The 19,408-nt window shown below is 41.2% G+C and overlaps 1 protein-coding gene across 1 annotated transcript in view; it reads right to left on the bottom strand.

Annotated features, from left to right (window-relative positions):
• Positions 1 to 19,408, bottom strand: part of C7 (complement C7) — a 69,672-nt gene that overhangs the window by 17,495 nt on the left and 32,769 nt on the right. Inside the window, exons 11-14 of the mRNA XM_062211767.1 lie at positions 19,086 to 19,314; positions 16,901 to 17,072; positions 13,968 to 14,055; positions 11,310 to 11,442 (exon numbers count right to left, since the gene is read on the bottom strand). Of these exons, the coding sequence (XP_062067751.1) occupies positions 11,310 to 11,442; positions 13,968 to 14,055; positions 16,901 to 17,072; positions 19,086 to 19,314 (622 nt within the window). The remainder of the gene's footprint in view (positions 1 to 11,309; positions 11,443 to 13,967; positions 14,056 to 16,900; positions 17,073 to 19,085; positions 19,315 to 19,408) is intronic.

The following is a 19,408-nucleotide window of genomic DNA, read 5'->3' as shown; positions in this document are numbered from 1 at the left end:
AAATCAATTAAACCAAAGTTTCAAGAAGTATTTTGAACATCAAGTGGGATACATTCAAAACAATCACACCTAAGCACATCAAAGTAGAGTTTCTACTGAAAAACAAAGATAAAAAGCAAAACAGCACTTAAAAATGGCCAGACATTAAAGACATGATTTTCAAAGGAGAAACAGCCAGACTGTCCTGACTTCTCACTAGAAAACAATGAAGTCAGAAAGCTATTCTGACTTCCATAGAGTTTATAGAAAATAACTGCTGATGTAGAATTTCTTGCAACTGTCCTTAGAAAAATAAAAGAAGAACTAACTCCAATTCTTCTCAAACTATTTAGAACAATCGAAAAAGAGGGAATCCTCCCAAATTCTTTCTATGAAGCCACCATCACCTTAATTCCTACGCCAGAGGAAGATGCAGCATTGAAAGAGAATTACAGCTAATATCCCTGATGAACATAGATGCAAAAATCCTTAATAAAATTCTGGCCAATAGATTGCAACAACACATCAGAAAGATCATCCACCCAGACCAAGTGGGATTCATCCCCGGTATGCAGGGATGGTTCAATGTTCGCAAAACAATCAACGTGATACACCACATTAACAGACTGCAGAAGAAAAACCATATGATTCTCTCAATAGATGCAGAGAAAGTATTTGATAAAATACAACACCCTTTCATGATTAAAGCTCTAAGCAAACTGGGTATGGAAGGAACATTCCTCAATATAATCAAAGCAATTTATGAAAAACCCACAGCCAACATCCTATTGAATGGGGAAAAGTTGGAAGCATTTCCACTGAGATCTGGTACCAGACAGGGATGCCCACTCTCACCACTGCTATTCAATATAGTTCTGGAAGTTTTAGCCAGAGCTATTAGGCAAGAAAAAGAAATTAAAGGGATACAAATTGGGAAGGAAGAAGTCAAACTATCCCTCTTTGCAGATGATATGATTCTTTATTTAGGGGACCCAAAGAACTCTACTAAGAGACTGCTGGAACTCATCGAAGAGTTTGCCAAAGTAGCAGGATATAAAATCAATGCACAAAAATCAACAGCCTTTGTATACACAGGCAATGCCACGGCTGAGGAAGAACTTCTAAGATCAATCCCATTCACAATAGCTACAAAAACAATCAAATACCTTGGAATAAACTTAACCAAGGATGTTAAAGATCTCTATGATGAGAATTACAAAATCTTAAAGAAAGAAATAGAAGAGGATACCAAAAAATGGAAAAATCTTCCATGCTCATGGATTGGAAGAATCAATATCATCAAAATGTCTATTCTCCCAAAAACAATTTATAGATTCAATGCGATACCAATCAAAATACCAAAGGCATTCTTCTCAGATCTGGAAAAAATGATGCTGAAATTCATATGCAGACACAGGAGACCTCGAATAGCTAAAGCAATCTTATACAACAAAAACAAAGCCGGAGGCATCACAATACCTGATTTCAGGACATACTACAGGGCAGCTGCAATCCAAAGAACATGGTACTGGTACAGAAACAGATGGATAGACCAATGGAACAGAATAGAAACACCAGAAATCAATCCAAACATCTACAGCCAACTTATATTTGATCAAGGATCCAAAACCAATTCCTGGAGTAAGGACAGTCTATTCAACAAATGGTGCTGGGAAAATTGGATTTCCACGTGCAGAAGCATGAAGCAAGACCCCTACCTTTCACCTTACACAAAAATCCACTCAACATGGATTAAAGACCTAAATCTACAACCCGACACCATCAAATTATTAGAGAACTTTGGAGAAACCCTGCAAGATCTAGGTACCGGCAAAGACTTCTTGGAAAAGACCCCAGAAGCACAGGCAGTCAAAGCCAAAATTAACATTTGGGATTGCATCAAATTGAGAAGTTTCTGTACTGCAAAAGAAACAGTCAGGAAAGTGAAGAGGCAATTGACAGAATGGGAAAAAATATTTGCAAACTATGCAACAGATAAAGGGTTCATAACCAGAATCTACAAAGAGATCAAGAAATTCCACAACAACAAAACAAACAACCCACTTAAGAGATGGGCCAAGGACCTCAATAGACATTTTTCAAAAGAGGAAATCCAAATGGCCAACAGACACATGAAAAAATGTTCAAGATCACTAGCAATCAGGGAAATGCAAATCAAAACCACAGTGAGGTTTCACCTCACCCCAGTGAGAATGGCTCACATTCAGAAATCCACCAACAACAGATGCTGGTGAGGATGTGGGGGAAAAGGGACACTAACCCACTGTTGGTGGGAATGCAAACTGGTTAAGCCACTATGGATGTCAGTCTGGAGATTCCTCAGAAACCTGAATATAACCCTACCATACAACCCAGCCATCCCACACCTTGGAATTTACCCAAAGGAAATTAAATTGGCAAACAAAAAAGCTGTCTGCACATTAATGTTTATTGCAGCTCAATTCACAATAGCTAAGACCTGGAACCAACCTAAATACCCATCAACAGTAGACTGGATAAAGAAATTATGGGACACGTACTGTACAGAATACTGTACAGCAGTCAAAAACAATGAAATCCGGTCATTTGCAACAAAATGGAGGAATCTGGAAAACATCATACTGAGTGAAATAAGTCAGTCCCAAAGGGACAAATATCATATGTTCTCCCTGATTGGTGAAAACTAACCGAGCACCAAAAAGGAAACCTGTTGAAGTGAAATGGACACTATGAGAAACGGTGACTTGATCAGCCCTTGTCCTGACTGTTGATGTACAATTTAATACTTTATCCCTTTTAGTATTTTTTTTGTTCTAGCTAATACTAATGGTTGAACTCTGTAATTAACACACAATTATTCTTAGATGTTGAAAATTAACTGAAAAGTGATCGCTGTGAAATATAAGAGTGGGAAAAAGAGAGGGAGGAGATGTACAATTTGGGACATGCTCAGTCGGACTTGCTCCAAATGGTGGAGTTAGAAATGTGCCAGGGGATTCCAATACAATCCCATCAAGGTGGCATGTACCAATGCCATCTCACTAGTCCAAGTGATCAATTTCAGTTCACAATTGATCACATTGATAGGTCTAAGAGTCAAAGGGATCATACAAACAAGACTGGTGTCTGAAAATACTAACTGATAGAATCAAAAAGGGAGAAAAAGATCCAACAAGGGAAGCAGGATACACAGCAGACTCATAGAATGGCAGATGTCCTAAACAGTACTCTGGCCTCAGAATCAGCCCTTAAGGCATTCGGATCTGGCTCAAGAGCCCATGAGAGTATTTTAGGCATGGAAAGCCAAGACACTCTGGCAAAAAAAAAAACTAAATGAAAGATCTCTGCGAGTGAGATCCCAGTGGAAAGAATGGGGCCATCAAAGAAAGAGGTACCTTTCTCTGAAGGGAGGAGAAAACTTCCACTTTGACTATGACTTTGTCTAAATAAGATCAGAGTCGGCAAACTTGGAAGGCTTCCATAGCCTTGGCAACTCATGACTAGAGCTTAGGGAGATTACTGACGCCATAAACAAGAGTGTCAAATTGTTAAGTCAACAACAGGAATCACTGTGTACTTACTCCTCATGTGGGATCTCTGTCCTTTATGTGTTGTCCAATATGAAGTAATGCTATAACTAGTACTGAAACAGTATTTTACGCTTTGTGTTTCTGTGTGGGTGCAAAGTGATGAAATCTTTACTTAATATATACCAAATCTATCTTCTGTATATAAAGATAATTGACAATGAATCTTGATGTGAATGGAATGGAAGAGGGAGCGGGAGATGGGAGGGGTGCGAGTGGGAGGGAAGTTATGGGGGTGGGAGGAAAGCCATTGTAATCCATAAACTGTACTTTGGAAATTTATATTTACTAAATAAAAGTTAAAAAAAAAAAGAAAAAGAAAAGATGAGGCCAGTGCTTTGGCATAGCAATTAAAGCTGCTCTCTGCAGTGCCGGCACCCCATTTCGGAGCCAGTTCAAGACCCAATCGCTCCACTTCCAATCCAGCTCCCTGCTAATGTGTCTGGTAAAGCAGTGGAAGATGGGCCAAGTGCTTAGGCCCCTCACATGGGAGACCCAAAAGAAGCTCCTGGCTTCTGCCTTCAGATCAGCCCAGCTCTAGGCATTTGGAGAATGAACCAATAGATGGAAAATCTCACTCTCTGTCTCTCTCTGTAACACCTTCAAATAAATAAATATTTTTTAAAAATAAAGGTAAAATATGGGCATTTTTAAGTAAACAAAGACAGAAAAATTTTACCGTGCAATTCACAAAAGAAAAAAAAATGTTTTTCAAGCAGAAGTATCTTATTAATCTTTTTTTTTCCCCACCGGCAGAGTGGATAGTGAGAGAGAGAGACAGAGAGAAAGGTCTTCCTTTTTGCCGTTGGTTCACCCTCCAATTGCCACTGCGGTCGGCGCATTGTGCTGATCCGAAGCCAGGAGCCAGGTGCTTCTCCTGGTCTCCCATGTGGGTGCAGGGCCCAAGGACTTGGGCCATCCTCCACTGCCTTCCCGGGCCATAGCAGAAAGCTGGCCTGGAAGAGGGGCAACCGGGATAAAATCCGGCGCCCCAACCGGGACTAGAACCCGGTGTGCTGGCGCCGCAAGGCGGAGGATTAGCCTGTTAAGCCATGGCGCCAGCCAGTATCTTATTAATCATTGCAAAGAACCAACTTTTAGCTTTTTCATTACAAGCTATTGATATATTCTATTTGTTATTTCTGCTCCAAGACACCAGGTGGTAAAGACAGAGATAGAATAGTATAATAAAGAGACTGATAAACCAAGAGGAAAAAATGGGCAAAATACTAGGATATAAATATACAAAACAGGTTTACCGTCATTGAATAGCAGAAAAAAACATAAAAACAAAACATCACTATACATTCTCTAGTACAGCTAAATTTTTTTGAGAAGACAGATGATATTAAGTGTGGGTGGGCTGGTGCCATGGCTCAACAGGCTAATCCTCCGCCTTGCGGCGCCAGCACACCGGGTTCTAGTCCCGGTTGGGGCGCCGGATTTTATCCCGGTTGCCCCTCTTCCAGGCCAGCTCTCTGCTATGGCCCGGGAAGGCAGTGGAGGATGGCCCAAGTCCTTGGGCTCTGCACCTGCATGGGAGACCAGGAAGAAGCACCTGGCTCCTGGCTTCGGATAAGCACGATGCGCCAGCCGCAGCGGCCATTGGAGGGTGAACCAACGGCAAAAAAGAAGACCTTTCTCTCTGTCTCTCTCTCACTATCCACTCTGCCTGTCAAAAAAAAGAAAAAAGAAAAAAAAATACAGAATGATATCCTCATAAGAATATAAATTGGTTCAACCATTAGAATAGAGTAGTAGCACTCTACTTAATCTAATTATAGATATACCCAGCATATTCATATCTAATTATTCAGAAATTTCACTAGCAGATATACATCCAAGAGAAAAGGTATACATGTGTATACTAGGACTTACTTTATATAGACTAGACAACTGATTTTAAATGGAAAATAACCCTACAGTTCCATCTATTTGTTGAAGAAATTCATATTTCAAATGAGATGGAAGTCAAAAGTAGCTTTAGTGTATACAACACATAGAACCTCTGCTCAGGTGCCTATATTCTGAACAGACTAGGGATTCAAATGTTTAAGGCAGTAGACTGATTGTAGTACACCATTAGGACTAGAACTCCAAAGAATGTTCTGAGTGTCCTATTCTGAACTGAGCTCCTTGGCCTAGTCTTGCAATAAAATTTACTTCAGTGAATGGAAACATGACTAACTAGTGAAAGCTGAGGGTTTATTCTAGTCACTCCTAAAACCTGGAACAAGATATGCGGCATATGGTGGGTGGTTATTCATCTTGATTTATCCTATTCCACATTATTCTGTCATCTAAGTTATATACTGCAAACAATGTTAATGGTAGTAACTTAACACACGAGATGGCGGAATAGGAAGGGAGCACATTGATAGTTCGTCAAGACACACGTTAATATAAGTGGAGATACTGCAGGGTCAAGGAAGAGTAGGGGAAGAAACAGCAGAGGAAACTCTTCCAGAACTAGTGATTCACAGTGGACCTGCGTGGAGAGCGTGGGAGCCCAAGTTCGGGACACCAGCGGCAGACTCAACGCACCAGCGCTGGAACGCGAGGTGAGCCGAACCTCCATAGCCCGAGACACCAGCGGGCAAGCGGAAAGAGGAGACTAGAGGGAACGAGGCTTGAAACTCCGTGGGGAAAAGTTCACCAGGCTAACTAGAAGAGAGAGAGAAAAAAAAAAAGTGACCAATACGGACACGAGTTTCTCTCCACTCACCTCTCAAAGGCGAGCAAGACAAAGAGCAGGCGCCATTTTGGACATACGTCATAAGCAGGGCGACCTCAGGTCTGCACCGGCCCTGAGCCTAGCAGAAAAACCTGACTCTGGGGGGAGGGGTGAAATAACAGGAGATTAGCATCTAACTTGGCAGCCCAGTGGGAGACTGCAGGAGAATTGGAGCCCACACTGAGGGCAGCAGAGATTCCCTGTGTGGTATTTGGGAAAGAGCTTCCAATCTCTGGCTCCTGTGGGTATATCATTCGCCTGCTAACTACCTCCAAGTACGTTCAGCTGTGTGGAATTACTTCCCTTTTGAATCAAAAAAAAAAAAAAAAAGAGAGAGAGATTTACCACGCCTAACCTGGGAGTGTCATCTTTGACACACCCTCAACCCTGAGGAACCAAACACAGCTCTCAGTCCACACTCATCTCAAGCCTCTAAGGCTCCACTGAAAGCAGACAGTCCACTTAATATAGAGCCATAGTGTAACAAGAAAAAACACCACAGTGAAGAAACCAAATATCTCCAACATGCCAAACAACAAATGCAAAAATCGAGGTAACAAGAACAAGGAAGACACTATGACGCCCCCAAATGAAAAAGACACCCCAATGCAAGATTATGAAGATGATGAGATCGAAGAAATGCAAGAAGCGGATCTCAAAAAATTGATAAGAACATTAAGAAGTTCTCAAAAACAAATTCTTGAACTACAGAAATCCTTCATGGACAAGATAGAAAATCTCTCTCGTGAAAATGAAATATTAAGGAGGAATCAAAATGAAATGAAACAGCTAGTGGAACAAGAAACTGAGATAGTGACAAAAAATCATAATGAAATGAAGAATTCAATAGATCAAATGACAAACACATTAGAGAGCCTTAAAAACAGAATGGGCGAAGCAGAAGAGAGAATATCGGACTTAGAAGACAGAGAACAGGAAAGGAAACAGGCAAACCAAAGAAAAGAAGAAGAAATTAGAAATCTAAAAAATATTGTCGGGAATCTACAGGATACTATTAAAAAACACAACATTCGAGTTCTAAGGAGTTCCTGAAGGCATGGAGAGGGAGAAAGGATTAGAAGGCATTTTCAGTGAGATACTAGCAGAAAATTTCCCAGGTTTGGAGAAGGACAGAGGCATCTTAGTACAGGAAGCTTATAGAACCCCTAATAAACATGACCAAAAGAGATCCTCACCACGACATGTTGTAATCAAACTCACCACAGTGAAACACAAAGAAAAGATCCTAAAATGTGCAAGAGAGAAACGTCAGATTACTCTCAGAGGATCTCCAATTAGACTCACAGCAGACTTCTCATCAGAAACCCTACAAGCTAGAAGGGAATGGCGAGACATAGCCCAGGTACTAAGAGAGAAAAACTGCCAGCCCAGAATACTATATCCTGCAAAGCTCTCATTTGTGAATGAAGGTGAAATTAAGACTTTTCATAGCAAACAGAAACTGAAAGAATTTGTTGCCACTCATCCTGCCCTGCAAAAGATGCTTAAAGATGTGTTACACACAGAAACACAGAAACATGGTCACCAATATGAAAGAAGGTAAAGGAAGGAAACCTCACAGCAAAAGATCACAGGAAGCTCAATTTCTCTTTGACATAGAATTAAACTCTGATGCTCTGTTAAAGCAATGTGTTAAAGTAATCTATTATGTTCTCTTGATGTCTGTTAAATTCTAATTGTTCAAAAACAGCTGAATTTTTATTAAGAGCTATGGGTTATGTAAATATGTGCTTATTTTCAAAGATTTGAATAATCACCTTGTAACAAGATCAAATTTGGTCTATGAGTTTATAATTTTAAATATGGCGACTTAAAGTCTTTTGTCATCCACAGTTATATATGATGTGCTGCTCATAAAACTAAAGCGTTGTTGGTTCTGTGTGTAGCTGTCCTCCTATAGGTTCCTATGGACTTTTTCCAGCCACTTCCATTGTATTCAGTACTTTGGGATGGCTCTGTAAACAGATGAAGCCAATAATGTATTAACAGTACCAACTGAGAGAAAGTATGGTTAACTGAGGTTACTAAAAAGAAAAAGCAATTCAAATCAATTGGCAATCTACAAAAAGAGTTAAAGATTTTAAAAGCTATTATTAAAATTGCTATATTGGTCTATTATGCTATGTTATATGTGTGTACATATTGTATGTCCACATGGGGACATTTTATTAAGAGTTTTATTTTAAATGGCTTATAGATAAGATTGTCCATAAATTTAAGCTGCTAAAATCAATCAAAGATGCATTTTAATTTGTGTGACCTGAATCTGTGTATCATATATTTTAAACTTGTTGGTAGAAAGAAACTAAAAACATTTTAGATGGTTGTGCTTAAGTTTACTGGCTAAACAAACTACACCATGTTAGATATTTAAGAGGTGTTTTCAAATACATGATTCTTAAAATTTATAGAAGGCATTGGACCTTCTGGTAAATGTTTTCTTAAGTTGGTATCTAATGGTTGAAACTGTTTGCTAAGTATTCATGTGATATTGCTATTGTCAGCAAGCGATCTAGGACTTGCTCCCTCATTTCTCTATTCTAAGCACAACTTGTTCTTTCATTTCTCTATTCTCTTCAAGGTAGGAAACTAATTCTATTATGAAGGAATCTGTAGGATGCACAATTTAATCTTTAGACCTTATAAAAGAGATGGCTAACATTTTTCTGTAATAGCATAGCCAAAATAAGAACTTAAATAATAATCTCATAGCTAGATTCACTTTGCCATCAGCAAAGTATACAGTAAGTAGAAAAAACCTCCCTTTCAGACCAAAGGGAAAGAAAGTTTTAAAGTGAGAATATAATTTTCCTCATGGGCATTGTCTACCTTAGAAAAACTACTACAGAACATGCCTGTGACTATAGACTTGTAGTTCAGGCCACCGAAGATTAGAGATGGGACACGGGCACTCCCTTGACTTGCATCCTCTGGTCTGCTTTAACACAAACCAGGAGGAAAAGAAAGCTGGGCATCAGAAGCAATGGGTGGCAGGCCTATTAATGGCTGATCTGTACAGTGATCTGCCCTCAAGGAGACCCAACAGGCCAGTCCACTGCAGTGGCTTTCAATGTGGTAAGCCTGGGCTTCAGCAGAAGTCAGCTTGTGAAGAGCCCTGGCAGCTCTGCCAAGAGCTGGATCACTGGAAATGGACCTGCCCTGGAGTCGAAGGATGCCCAGGTCAGAGCCCCAGATCTTATTGGCTCTAAGCTGAAAAGCCCTTCACTCAGCCCAACTTCCAAAGTGACCACTGCAGCTGAGGGGATGGTCAAGTAGGGTCAGCAACATTGCAGGCAGAACTGTAAATTTCTTGTTAGAGATGCCCCCTGCCTTTACCTGGCCAGCTCTCCTCCCAGGCCAGCCAAGTAATGAAAGTCAACAGAGTGCCTTCCCCTAGGAGGTTCACACCTCCCTTAGGATATACCCCATGTGAAGAGATAGATAGGTCTGGGCCTCTTAACTTACAAGGCCTAAAGCCCACCAGATTATTATCAAGCCCCTTCTATCAGGTTCTATTTGCCTCTCAATCAGAAAACTTAATTGTAGCTTAGACAGCACCTTTCTTAGCTCCTCTAATAATGACTCTGTCCTTTGTTCTAGATCCTGTCTAGCGTACTTGGGCCTCATTCCTTTGTAATCATAACCTCTACTCTACCACCAATGGCTCTACTCCCAACCTGTGTGTACTGATGGTCCTCTTCCCCACTTAATGCTGTATAATTGTTCAAACCTGGTAAATGCCACTCTTAGGATCATTGGTTACTATCCTCACTCTGTCTTTTATGACCTTGTCTAAATATGATCAGAGTCAGCAAACTTGGAAGGCTTCCATAGCCTTGGCAACTCATGACGACAGCCTAGGGTGGTTACTGGTGCCATAAACTAGAGTGTCAATTTGTTGGGTCAACAACAGGAGCCACTGTGCACTTGCTCCTCATGTGGGATCTCTGTCCTTAATGTGCTGTACATTTTGATTTGATGCTATAACTAGTACTCAAACAGTATGTTTCACTTTGTGTGTCTATGTGAGTGCAAACTGTTGACACCTTTATACTAAATTGATCTTCTATATATAAAGAGAATTGAAAATGAATCTTGATGCAAATGGAAGGGGAGAGGGAGCAGGAGAGGGGAGGGTTGCGGGTGGGAGGGAAGTTATGGGAGGGGGACGCCTTTGTAATCCATGAGCTGTACACTGGAAATTTATATTCATTAAAATAAATAAACTACAAAAAAAAATGGTAGTAACTTAACCCAATTATGCTAGAAAATTTAACCTAATTAAAGTTAGAAACTGAGCTGGCGCCGCGGCTCACTAGGGTAATCCTCCGCCTTGTGGCGCCGGCACACCGGGTTCTAGTCCCGGTCGGGGCACCGATCCTGTCCCGGTTGCCCCTCTTCCAGGCCAGCTCTCTGCTGTGGCCAGGGAGTACAGTGGAGGATGGCCCAAGTCCTTGGGCCCTGCACCCCATGGGAGACCAGGAGAAGCACCTGGCTCCTGCCATCGGATCAGCGCGGTGTGCCGGCCGCAGCGTGCCTACCACGGCGGCCATTGGAGGGTGAACCAACGGCAAAAGGAAGACCTTTCTCTCTGTCTCTCTCTCACTGTCCACTCTGCCTGTCAAAAAAATAAATAAATAAAGTTAGAAACTAACCCAACTATGGCCTTTAGGAGATAAGAGATCCCGAGGTCACTGAGGACATGTTCTTAGCAGGTAGTTCTCAGGAGAGGGTTGGTTATAAAAGCCTGAGTCAGGCCTGGCCACTTGCTCTCTTCTTCCTGGTTCACCGTCTGATCCTTCCTCCACATATGCTCTGCCAGTACCACCCTCTGGCCATACCAGACACCCAAACCAGAGAGGTCTGTCCAACCTTGAACTGTGACCTTACAAATCGTGAGACAAAATACATCTGCTCCCTAACAAGGACCTTGTTTCAAGTATTTAACCATAGAGACAAAAAGTTCACTAATATACAATAACACTTACTCTGACAATGCATTTTCCCAACAAGCCATTGCAAATCTTCTCCACATCTAGCAACAGGGTCTCCCATAAGAGAGTATCCTTCATTACAAGTGTATACTATATTTTTCCCAACAGGAAATACAGTACCTTCATCCTAAATAAAAACAAAAGATGGAGAGTAGAGTTATCTATTTCACATTAATGTTTCTTCATATTTGGCCCATAAATCATAGCTTCTTGTAATCATCAGGCAGCCTACATTCAAATAACTGATTTGGAAAATGGTCTATATGATATTTTTCTCTGCATAGTCCTAGTCAAAAACACAAGTGTCATTAGTAATTGAAACGAAACAATTAATGCCAATGTACTATAATGGCATTGATTGCTCCTAAAATACCAAGCACTGTATAAGCAGTTTATAAAAATTACTTTAGTGGATATTATCCCATACACTTTTAGACAATGTGGTTTGTTTTCAGATTTTGAAAATGTCTTTGGCAGTCACCCCTTCATATCCAGATATTATGGACTACTCGTTGGCAATTCTACGTATGAAATGCCACCATGAACACCCAGAACTGTTCAAATCCTATCAGCAGTGATAATTTTTAGGGAAACCCGAATGTTTATATTTTCCTACTCCACCAATAAGGATTGAATTAATGCTAAGGCTGCATCAGATTCAAATTTCATTGCCTTATAACGCTAGGAAGTGAGCTTTCATGGTGAAGTGGGGAAGAATTGGAAGTCTGAGCTTGTGGTGGTGGTGGGGGGGGGGGTAATCATCTAACTGAGGGTCTCTCTTGGCTATCTTCCTTACCCATCTGGTTCTCTGTCACCCAGAAATCAGTGAGAAATTCAGGTCTGAGGGAAGGCTTGCAGCCGATACCTAGACTCACTCTGCTGTAGGGAACAGAACAAGATGTTTTGGTGCCTACTTCTTTTCCCTGTCACTCTTGCTCCTCCTGACCTCATCTGCCTTCATCTTGGAAACCCATAGGAAACAGAGGGCCCAAGTTGATGTTGAGCTTTGAGGAAAATGGGGATGGGCAAATGTTCTACTTTGATTTTAGCTCCAAAGGTCTTCCTCCACCTGGCAAAGAGACTCCAAGAAGGAGTCTAACTCAGCAGTGTCAAAATTTGGCCCTATATCAGATCCACTCATAGAATTTTTTAAAAACAGACTCACAGGCTGTACTCTAAACTTATTAAATCAGAAAAGGTAGAGGACAAGGGGTAAGCAGCAATGTTTATTCTTGAGTTCCCAGAGCCAGCACTATGGCACAACAGGTAAAGCCAAGGACTACAGAGCCGACATCCCATATGGGTGCTGGTTTGAGTTCCAGCTGCTCTGCTTTGAATCCAATCCTCTGCTGTGGCCTGGGAAAGCAGTAGAAGATGGATCACATCCTTTGGCCCCTGCACCCACCCAGTGGGAGACCCAAAGGAGGCTCCTGGCTCTGGCTCCTGACTTCAGATCGGCCCAGCTCTGGCCATTGAGGCCATTTGAGGAGTGAACCATCAGACGGAAGACCTCTCCCTCTTTCTCTCTCTCAGCCTCTGCCTCTCTGTAACTCTGCCTTTCAAATAAATTAATTAATTAATTAATAAAAAAACATATTCTTGAGTTTCCCGGATGATACTCATAAAGCCAATCGATGGGGAAATGTTTGGAAACCCTGGCTCCCAAAAAGGTTCCACATATTACTGGAGTTTCGGATAATAGCTTTGTTGTTCACTAAAGTTTAAGAGTTAGGTTGGCCTTGTTTTCTGCACGTGTGTTTCATTGAATAACTCCATGGACTGTCATGACAGAACATGGGTGTTACAGATGCTATGCTTATTTTCTCTCTCTCTCTACATACACACACACACACACACACTCACATGTGGGTTCCATCTTCCAAAAGTATCAGAATTGGGGGAAACTTAACAAGCTCTCAATAAGATATGCTCAGGGATCTGGAACTTGAGAGACAAAGCCTTCATGAAGAAAGCAAGGTTTGCAGCATTGACAGTCCTGATGAACAATATATCCTGTGTGAGCCATGAAGAGACTTCTGTGACATTTGGGGCCAAAGCTTCATCCTAACAAGCACTTAGAACAGCACTAATTAAAAATGTCCTAGAGCCAAGGGAACTCCCCAGAATGATAAGTGGCAGATGATCCATGTGCCTTCCTGAACAAGAAAATTGCTCTAACTACAACAACCCACATCACACCAGACACTGACTAAACATCGTGTTGACTTCTGAAATAAACCTAATACTTCATCCCAAGCCTCACATTCATGAGCTAAAAAAAAAAAAACTTTCTTTCAGTCTTTCAGTGGCGATAAACAAAACTAAGTTGAGAAATTGCTCATAGGTGTGTATTTTAATGCCCAGAGTGGCAATGTTTAGTAGCCCTGTGGCATGATTACATTACATTTCTAAATTCACTGGGTAGCAGTGTTGATTCCCCATACCACAGAAGAAATACTGCCTTTGCAAAATTCTGATCACCTTGGGCCAAAGAATAAAAGTCACAAACTGAAACTCTCACCACTAAAATTAAAATGCACATACAAAATATTTTTAGCATCACTTCACCATAGTGGAAGGAAACAGATTACAGCCTCAGCAGAGAGATAAAACTTGGAGTATTATAAAGAAAAAATATTTTTCATAACCAACTTGAACAAATCCATCTTTCAAGGCAGGAGGTGATGGACAGAATTCTGTTGGAACCAAAGACAAAGGAAAGCAATGTGGTTCAAGTAATCTGAAAGAAAAAAGAAATGAGACGTGATTAATATGACTGATTTCTACAGTTTAATAAATAATTTTTACTACACTGAATTTTTCCTGTTCGTCTGAAGGAACTCCACTCATGTAAGTATACTGATGCGATTGTTTTCCTATTTCTTAAAACTTTTTTTATTTATTCCTTTATTTTTATTTGAAAGGCAGACATAAATACACAGAAAGATCTTTCATACACTTTTTAACTCCCCAAATGCCCACAACACTTAGGGTTGGACCAGGCCCAAACCAGAAGCCTGGAACTCCATTCAGGTCTCCCATGTAGGTGGTAGAGACTTCAGCATTTGAGTCGTCACTGCTGCCTCCCAGGGTACACATTTGCAGGAATGTGAAGCAAGTTTTGGTGAAGCAAGTTTTGATAAAGTTTGGTTCAAAATCCCTAAGCCTTAAAGTAAGATGGGAGAACAGAAGTTGTAAGATCATCTCATTGATATCAGTCCTGACACTTGACCATCACCATGACCATCTCTAGGAGGAGCTTGTAATAAGATTGTAACAGTGATGACATCTACACTAAACAGCAGTTTTCAATAGTCCCTCTGTGGTCAACATGCCACCGGTATTATCTCCACCCCCATAGACACAGAATATGAGGGAAAGCAACAGAAATAGTCTGGGAGTACAGTCTCCTACTCAGCAGGACTCCTAGCCTCTTGAAATAGTCTGAGGATGGGGGCCGGCACTCGGCACAGCGGGTTAACACCCTAGCCTGAAGAGCCGGCATCCCATATGGGCACCGGTTCAAGACCCGGCTGCTCCACTTCCAATCAAGCTCTCTGCAGTAGAAAATGGCCCAAGTCTTTGGGCCCCTGCATCCCCGTGGGAGACCCGGAAGAAACTCCTGGCTCCTGGCTTCGGATTGGCGCAGCTCTGGCCATTGCAGCCAACTGGAGAGTGAACCATTGGATGGAAGACCTTTCTCTCTCTCTCTCTCTCTCTCTCTCTCTCTCTGCCTCTCCTTCTCTCTCTGTGTAACTCTGACTTTTAAATAAATAAATAAATCTTTAAAAAAAAAAAAGAAACAGTCTGAGGAAACTCAGAAATGTGATCATAATCTTCCTGTTTGTACTGAGCAAGAGGATTCTTCCTCTCCTCTGAGAACCAAGAATAAGGAAAATTCCTCCAATGCCTCCCTTAGGATGTGCCCCTCTCTGTAAATTTCTAAAGGCAGGGAAAATACACCCACTCAGGCAGATACCTCCTCCCGGACCCTTTTCCTCCCAGAGTTACATGCACTGAATCCAGCATTCTCTTCCTACCAGAATGTCTTCCTCCTTCTGAGCCGAGATACTGATTATTGTTGTACTGCAAAGCACCGAAGACCTAGCCACAGGGCATATCACCTCTCTATGCTCCTACCAGATGCCAAACACCTCACCTCATCTTTTTTTCCAAAGTCAATACTCTCTCTTTTTTTAGTATATGTGCTGCCAAAGTGAGCACTCAATTATTTTTTAAGCTTTTTTAATTTATTTATTTGAAAGGTAGAGTTACAGAGGCAGAGGCAGAGGCAGAGGCAGAGAGAGAGGTCCTCCATCCACTGGTTTACTCCCCAAATGGCCTCAACAGCCAGAGCCTGGCCAATCCAAAGCCAGGAGCTTCTTCCAGGTCTCTCACATGGGTGCAGGGGCCCAAGGATGTGGGGCATCTTCTACTGTTTCCCCAGGCCACAGCAGAGACCTGGATCAGAAGTGGAGCAGCCAGAACCTGAATCAGCACCGCACCCATATGGGATGCTGGCACTGCAGGTGGCAGCTTTACTTGCTACGCCACAGCATGAGCCCCACCTCACCTATTTTTAATCCACATAACCTCCAAACAACTTACTGGAATTTTTTACCAGGTTCGTGATTAGAAGAGATTAATAAAAATAGCATAAAACAGTGGAGTGTGGCACAAAAAATTCTGACCCAGGGGTATAATGGATCAACTAAGCAATTTTGAAATATCCTTTGCAAAATTGGAAGTTAGTGCCAAAAAACTGAGATAATCAGTCAAGATATTATCTATCTGGCTTAATGCTTAATCCCAAAAGTACATGAATAAGAGACAGAGGCATGTCTGAAAAGCAACACAACATTATTGAATGCTTACTATGTACGAGGCACTGTATTAATTACTTTACATGATCAACCCCATTGGATTCTAACAATATCATATTATAGGTTTACTTACTACTGTAATTCTAATTACAGAGTTGTGGCAAGTCACTTGCACAACGTCACACAGCAAGCTGGTGGCAGGTCTGCTTGAAGCCAAAGCTTCTGGATATATTCCTCAACTGACAGCTCCCAGTTTCCCTGCTTTTGTAACACTGCTGTCAGGCAAATCTGAAGCACACAAGCTCAAGTTGGCCATTGTTTGCCTCTAGCTCCTTCAACTCACTCCAACAATAAAGGACAAAACAATCACTGATAAAAAGTGCCATTTACCATTTAATATCTTTTTTGAGAAACAGATAGAGCTGCTATCCTAAATGCCAGCAGCAGCCAAGAATGAGTTCAGGCCAAAGCCGAGAGCTGGGAACTCTGATCTACATGTGAACTCCAGGAAAACAATCACTTGAGACCTCATCTCTACCTCCCAGTGTCTACATTAGCAGGAAGCTGGAGTCAAGAGCCAGACATGGGTCTCAAACCCAGGTAATCCAATATGGAACTTGAGCATCATAACTGGCATCTTAAGTACTAGGCAAAACACCCACCCCACTTCTAAATCTTTGAGTAGAAGGAATTGTGTATTTCACACTTATTGCAGAAGGCACCCTGTTCTATGTATCTGCCAGAAGGGCTGCTCTCCATTACCGCAAATGCTCCAGCTCCTCATCTTCACATTGCCTGCTTTCTGTGGTTTCTCCAATACAGGATTTCCCACCCCTACTGGGAGGAGGGTTATTGCACTCTCGGAGTCTAGTTTTCTTCCCTTGAACACAGGAGCCCCATGAGGACCAGCAACTCCAACCTCCATCAATCCCTCCTGCAAGATAAAAGAGGTTGCTCATTAAGTTATTGGAGAGAGGAGGACCTCAGAACTTAGAGTCATGCTTTCTGCTAAAGTGCTTACTGAGGGAAGGGACAATTCCAGGGACTGATCATCTTCATTCTGTTCACTTAGGTTTTCTACAGTGGCCTGAATGGTTCTATACATTGACTAAGAATGTCTGAATTCAGAATGAATTTCTTGCAGTAATATTAAATTTACTGATTATATCATAATCATTTCAAAGCACTTTCATGTATATTGTACTAATTACTTACTTCTCACAATAATGAATCAACATGGGCAGATCTGTTACCATTTCCATTCAATAGACAAGGAATGTAAGACAAATGGGTTAAATGCTATGCCCAATGTTGTAATGGCAGCCAAGGGCCACATCAAGATTGTAAACCGGTCCTCTGGTTGAATGCAGGCTCCTTTCCTTACTCCACAGTCTCTCAGTAAATCAAACGAATTCCTGTCGTTAAAGTAATGACTGGGCGTGAGGACAACATAATCTACAGGGTACTGCTAGGCTACTAACCCCAAGGCTGGCACTATACAAAATGAGAAAATGCATTAAGTAGGAAAAATATTTTTCAATCCCTAGTTTTAGCTTTCTTCAACATTCTCCAATCTACAGGCACCTCCTGAACCCACGTTGACCACCCATGATATCTCATGCATAAAGCAAGAGAATTTGTACTATATTCTAAGAGACTTGCTTTCCTAGAGAGTGATCTCAGAAACCATTCTCCCAAAGAGTGTCCTATTTGTTGCTCCTTAGTTCTTCCTATTCTAGGGGGACCACGTCTCTCATTCCCCAAGTTCCACACCTACTCTTCTGCATCACTAACCAAAACTAAATTCTTTTGTGTAATTTTCCCTGGAACCTCTAACCATCATACTGCTGCAATTAGAAATGTATTTAATAAAGTCATCTCCTGAAGTATGTTAATAGGAGGTAATGTTAAATTAATACATTGTGATTGCTACCCAAATTCTTATAAGCAGAGAATGATGTCATTTTAATATATAACCTGGAAACCTAAACTACAAAGGAATAAATCACAGTGATGGAATTTCAATTTACCAGCATGGGGCATTTGGGTAAACAGTTGGGATCCAGCAGGCTTTCCTGACATTTGTCTATAAGCAACCATAGTCTAGTCATGTATTTATTAATTTATCAAACATTTACTTAGTGACTTCTATGAGTCAAGCCATATATCAGGCTCTGAGAATAAAGAATCAAACAGCTCTGACCTTAAGGAACGAGCTTTCTAGAGGACAGGAACATATAAATAAATGTAAAAATAAATATATATATATAAAGAGAATTGAAAATGAATCTTGATGTGAATGGAAGGGGAGAGCGAGTGGGAAAGGGGAGGGTTGCGGGTGGGAGGGAAGTTATGGGGGGGAAGCCATTATAATCCATAAGCTATACTTTGGAAATTTATATTCATTAAATAAAAGATAAAAAAATTTAAAAAAATAAATAAATAAATAAAAATCATAATTAGAGTTCAACTACTCCAAAAGCCAACTTCACACAGCCCTGTGCTAAATGTTTGAAGCACCATGCACCATGTTGAGCACTCAGCAGATGTTCAACAAATATTTGTTAATGATTAATGATGGTGCATAATACAAAGCAGAAACAGTGATGCTTCAAAGAGCTTGCCATTAGAAATGTTGAGCAATACAAACCCAAGCTCCATAGACCTTGTTAACAAAATCTTGAGACAATTATTGAAGGATGGAAAATGGCTTAACTGTAATTCTACTCTAATAGAAAATAGGGAGTAGAGGGCACAGCGGGGCTATTAATTCCAATGGTTAAATAGAAAGACTGCAAAGGGTCTTAACCACAGTAGCTACAACAGGGAGATGGGAAAGAGGAGATTCTAAATTCTCTATTCACAGAAATGTACATCTCAGGGTGCAGAGAAGAGTAATTCCCTTCTCAGTGTGCAACTTGACTAGGAGAAAACCCAGAGGACCGACCTGCTTGGTCTCCTACGAGGACTCCATGCTCACACGCTGCACCAAATGTATACGGTTTGCAATGGCACTGACACTGAGTCCCCACAATGGTGGCCATGCCACCATTTTGACAAGGTTGGCAGTGGCAGGGGTCAAACTCATCCAGATACTCCTCCAGAGCCCGTTTCAAGTACAGTCTTTTCACAGAGGCACAAGGTACTTCCTTTACCAGCTCATATAAAGGTGTCAGCTGTGCAGATAAAGACATCAGAGTCAGTAACTAGAGCCTTCAGTGTACATATTTTTCTTTTCACATTTAGGCAGAATCTCCATTCAAACAAAAT

Source organism: Lepus europaeus, chromosome 15, assembly GCF_033115175.1.
Source record: "Lepus europaeus isolate LE1 chromosome 15, mLepTim1.pri, whole genome shotgun sequence".
In the NCBI taxonomy this organism is placed as follows: domain Eukaryota; kingdom Metazoa; phylum Chordata; class Mammalia; order Lagomorpha; family Leporidae; genus Lepus; species Lepus europaeus.
This window is presented reverse-complemented; position numbering and strand designations above follow the sequence as displayed.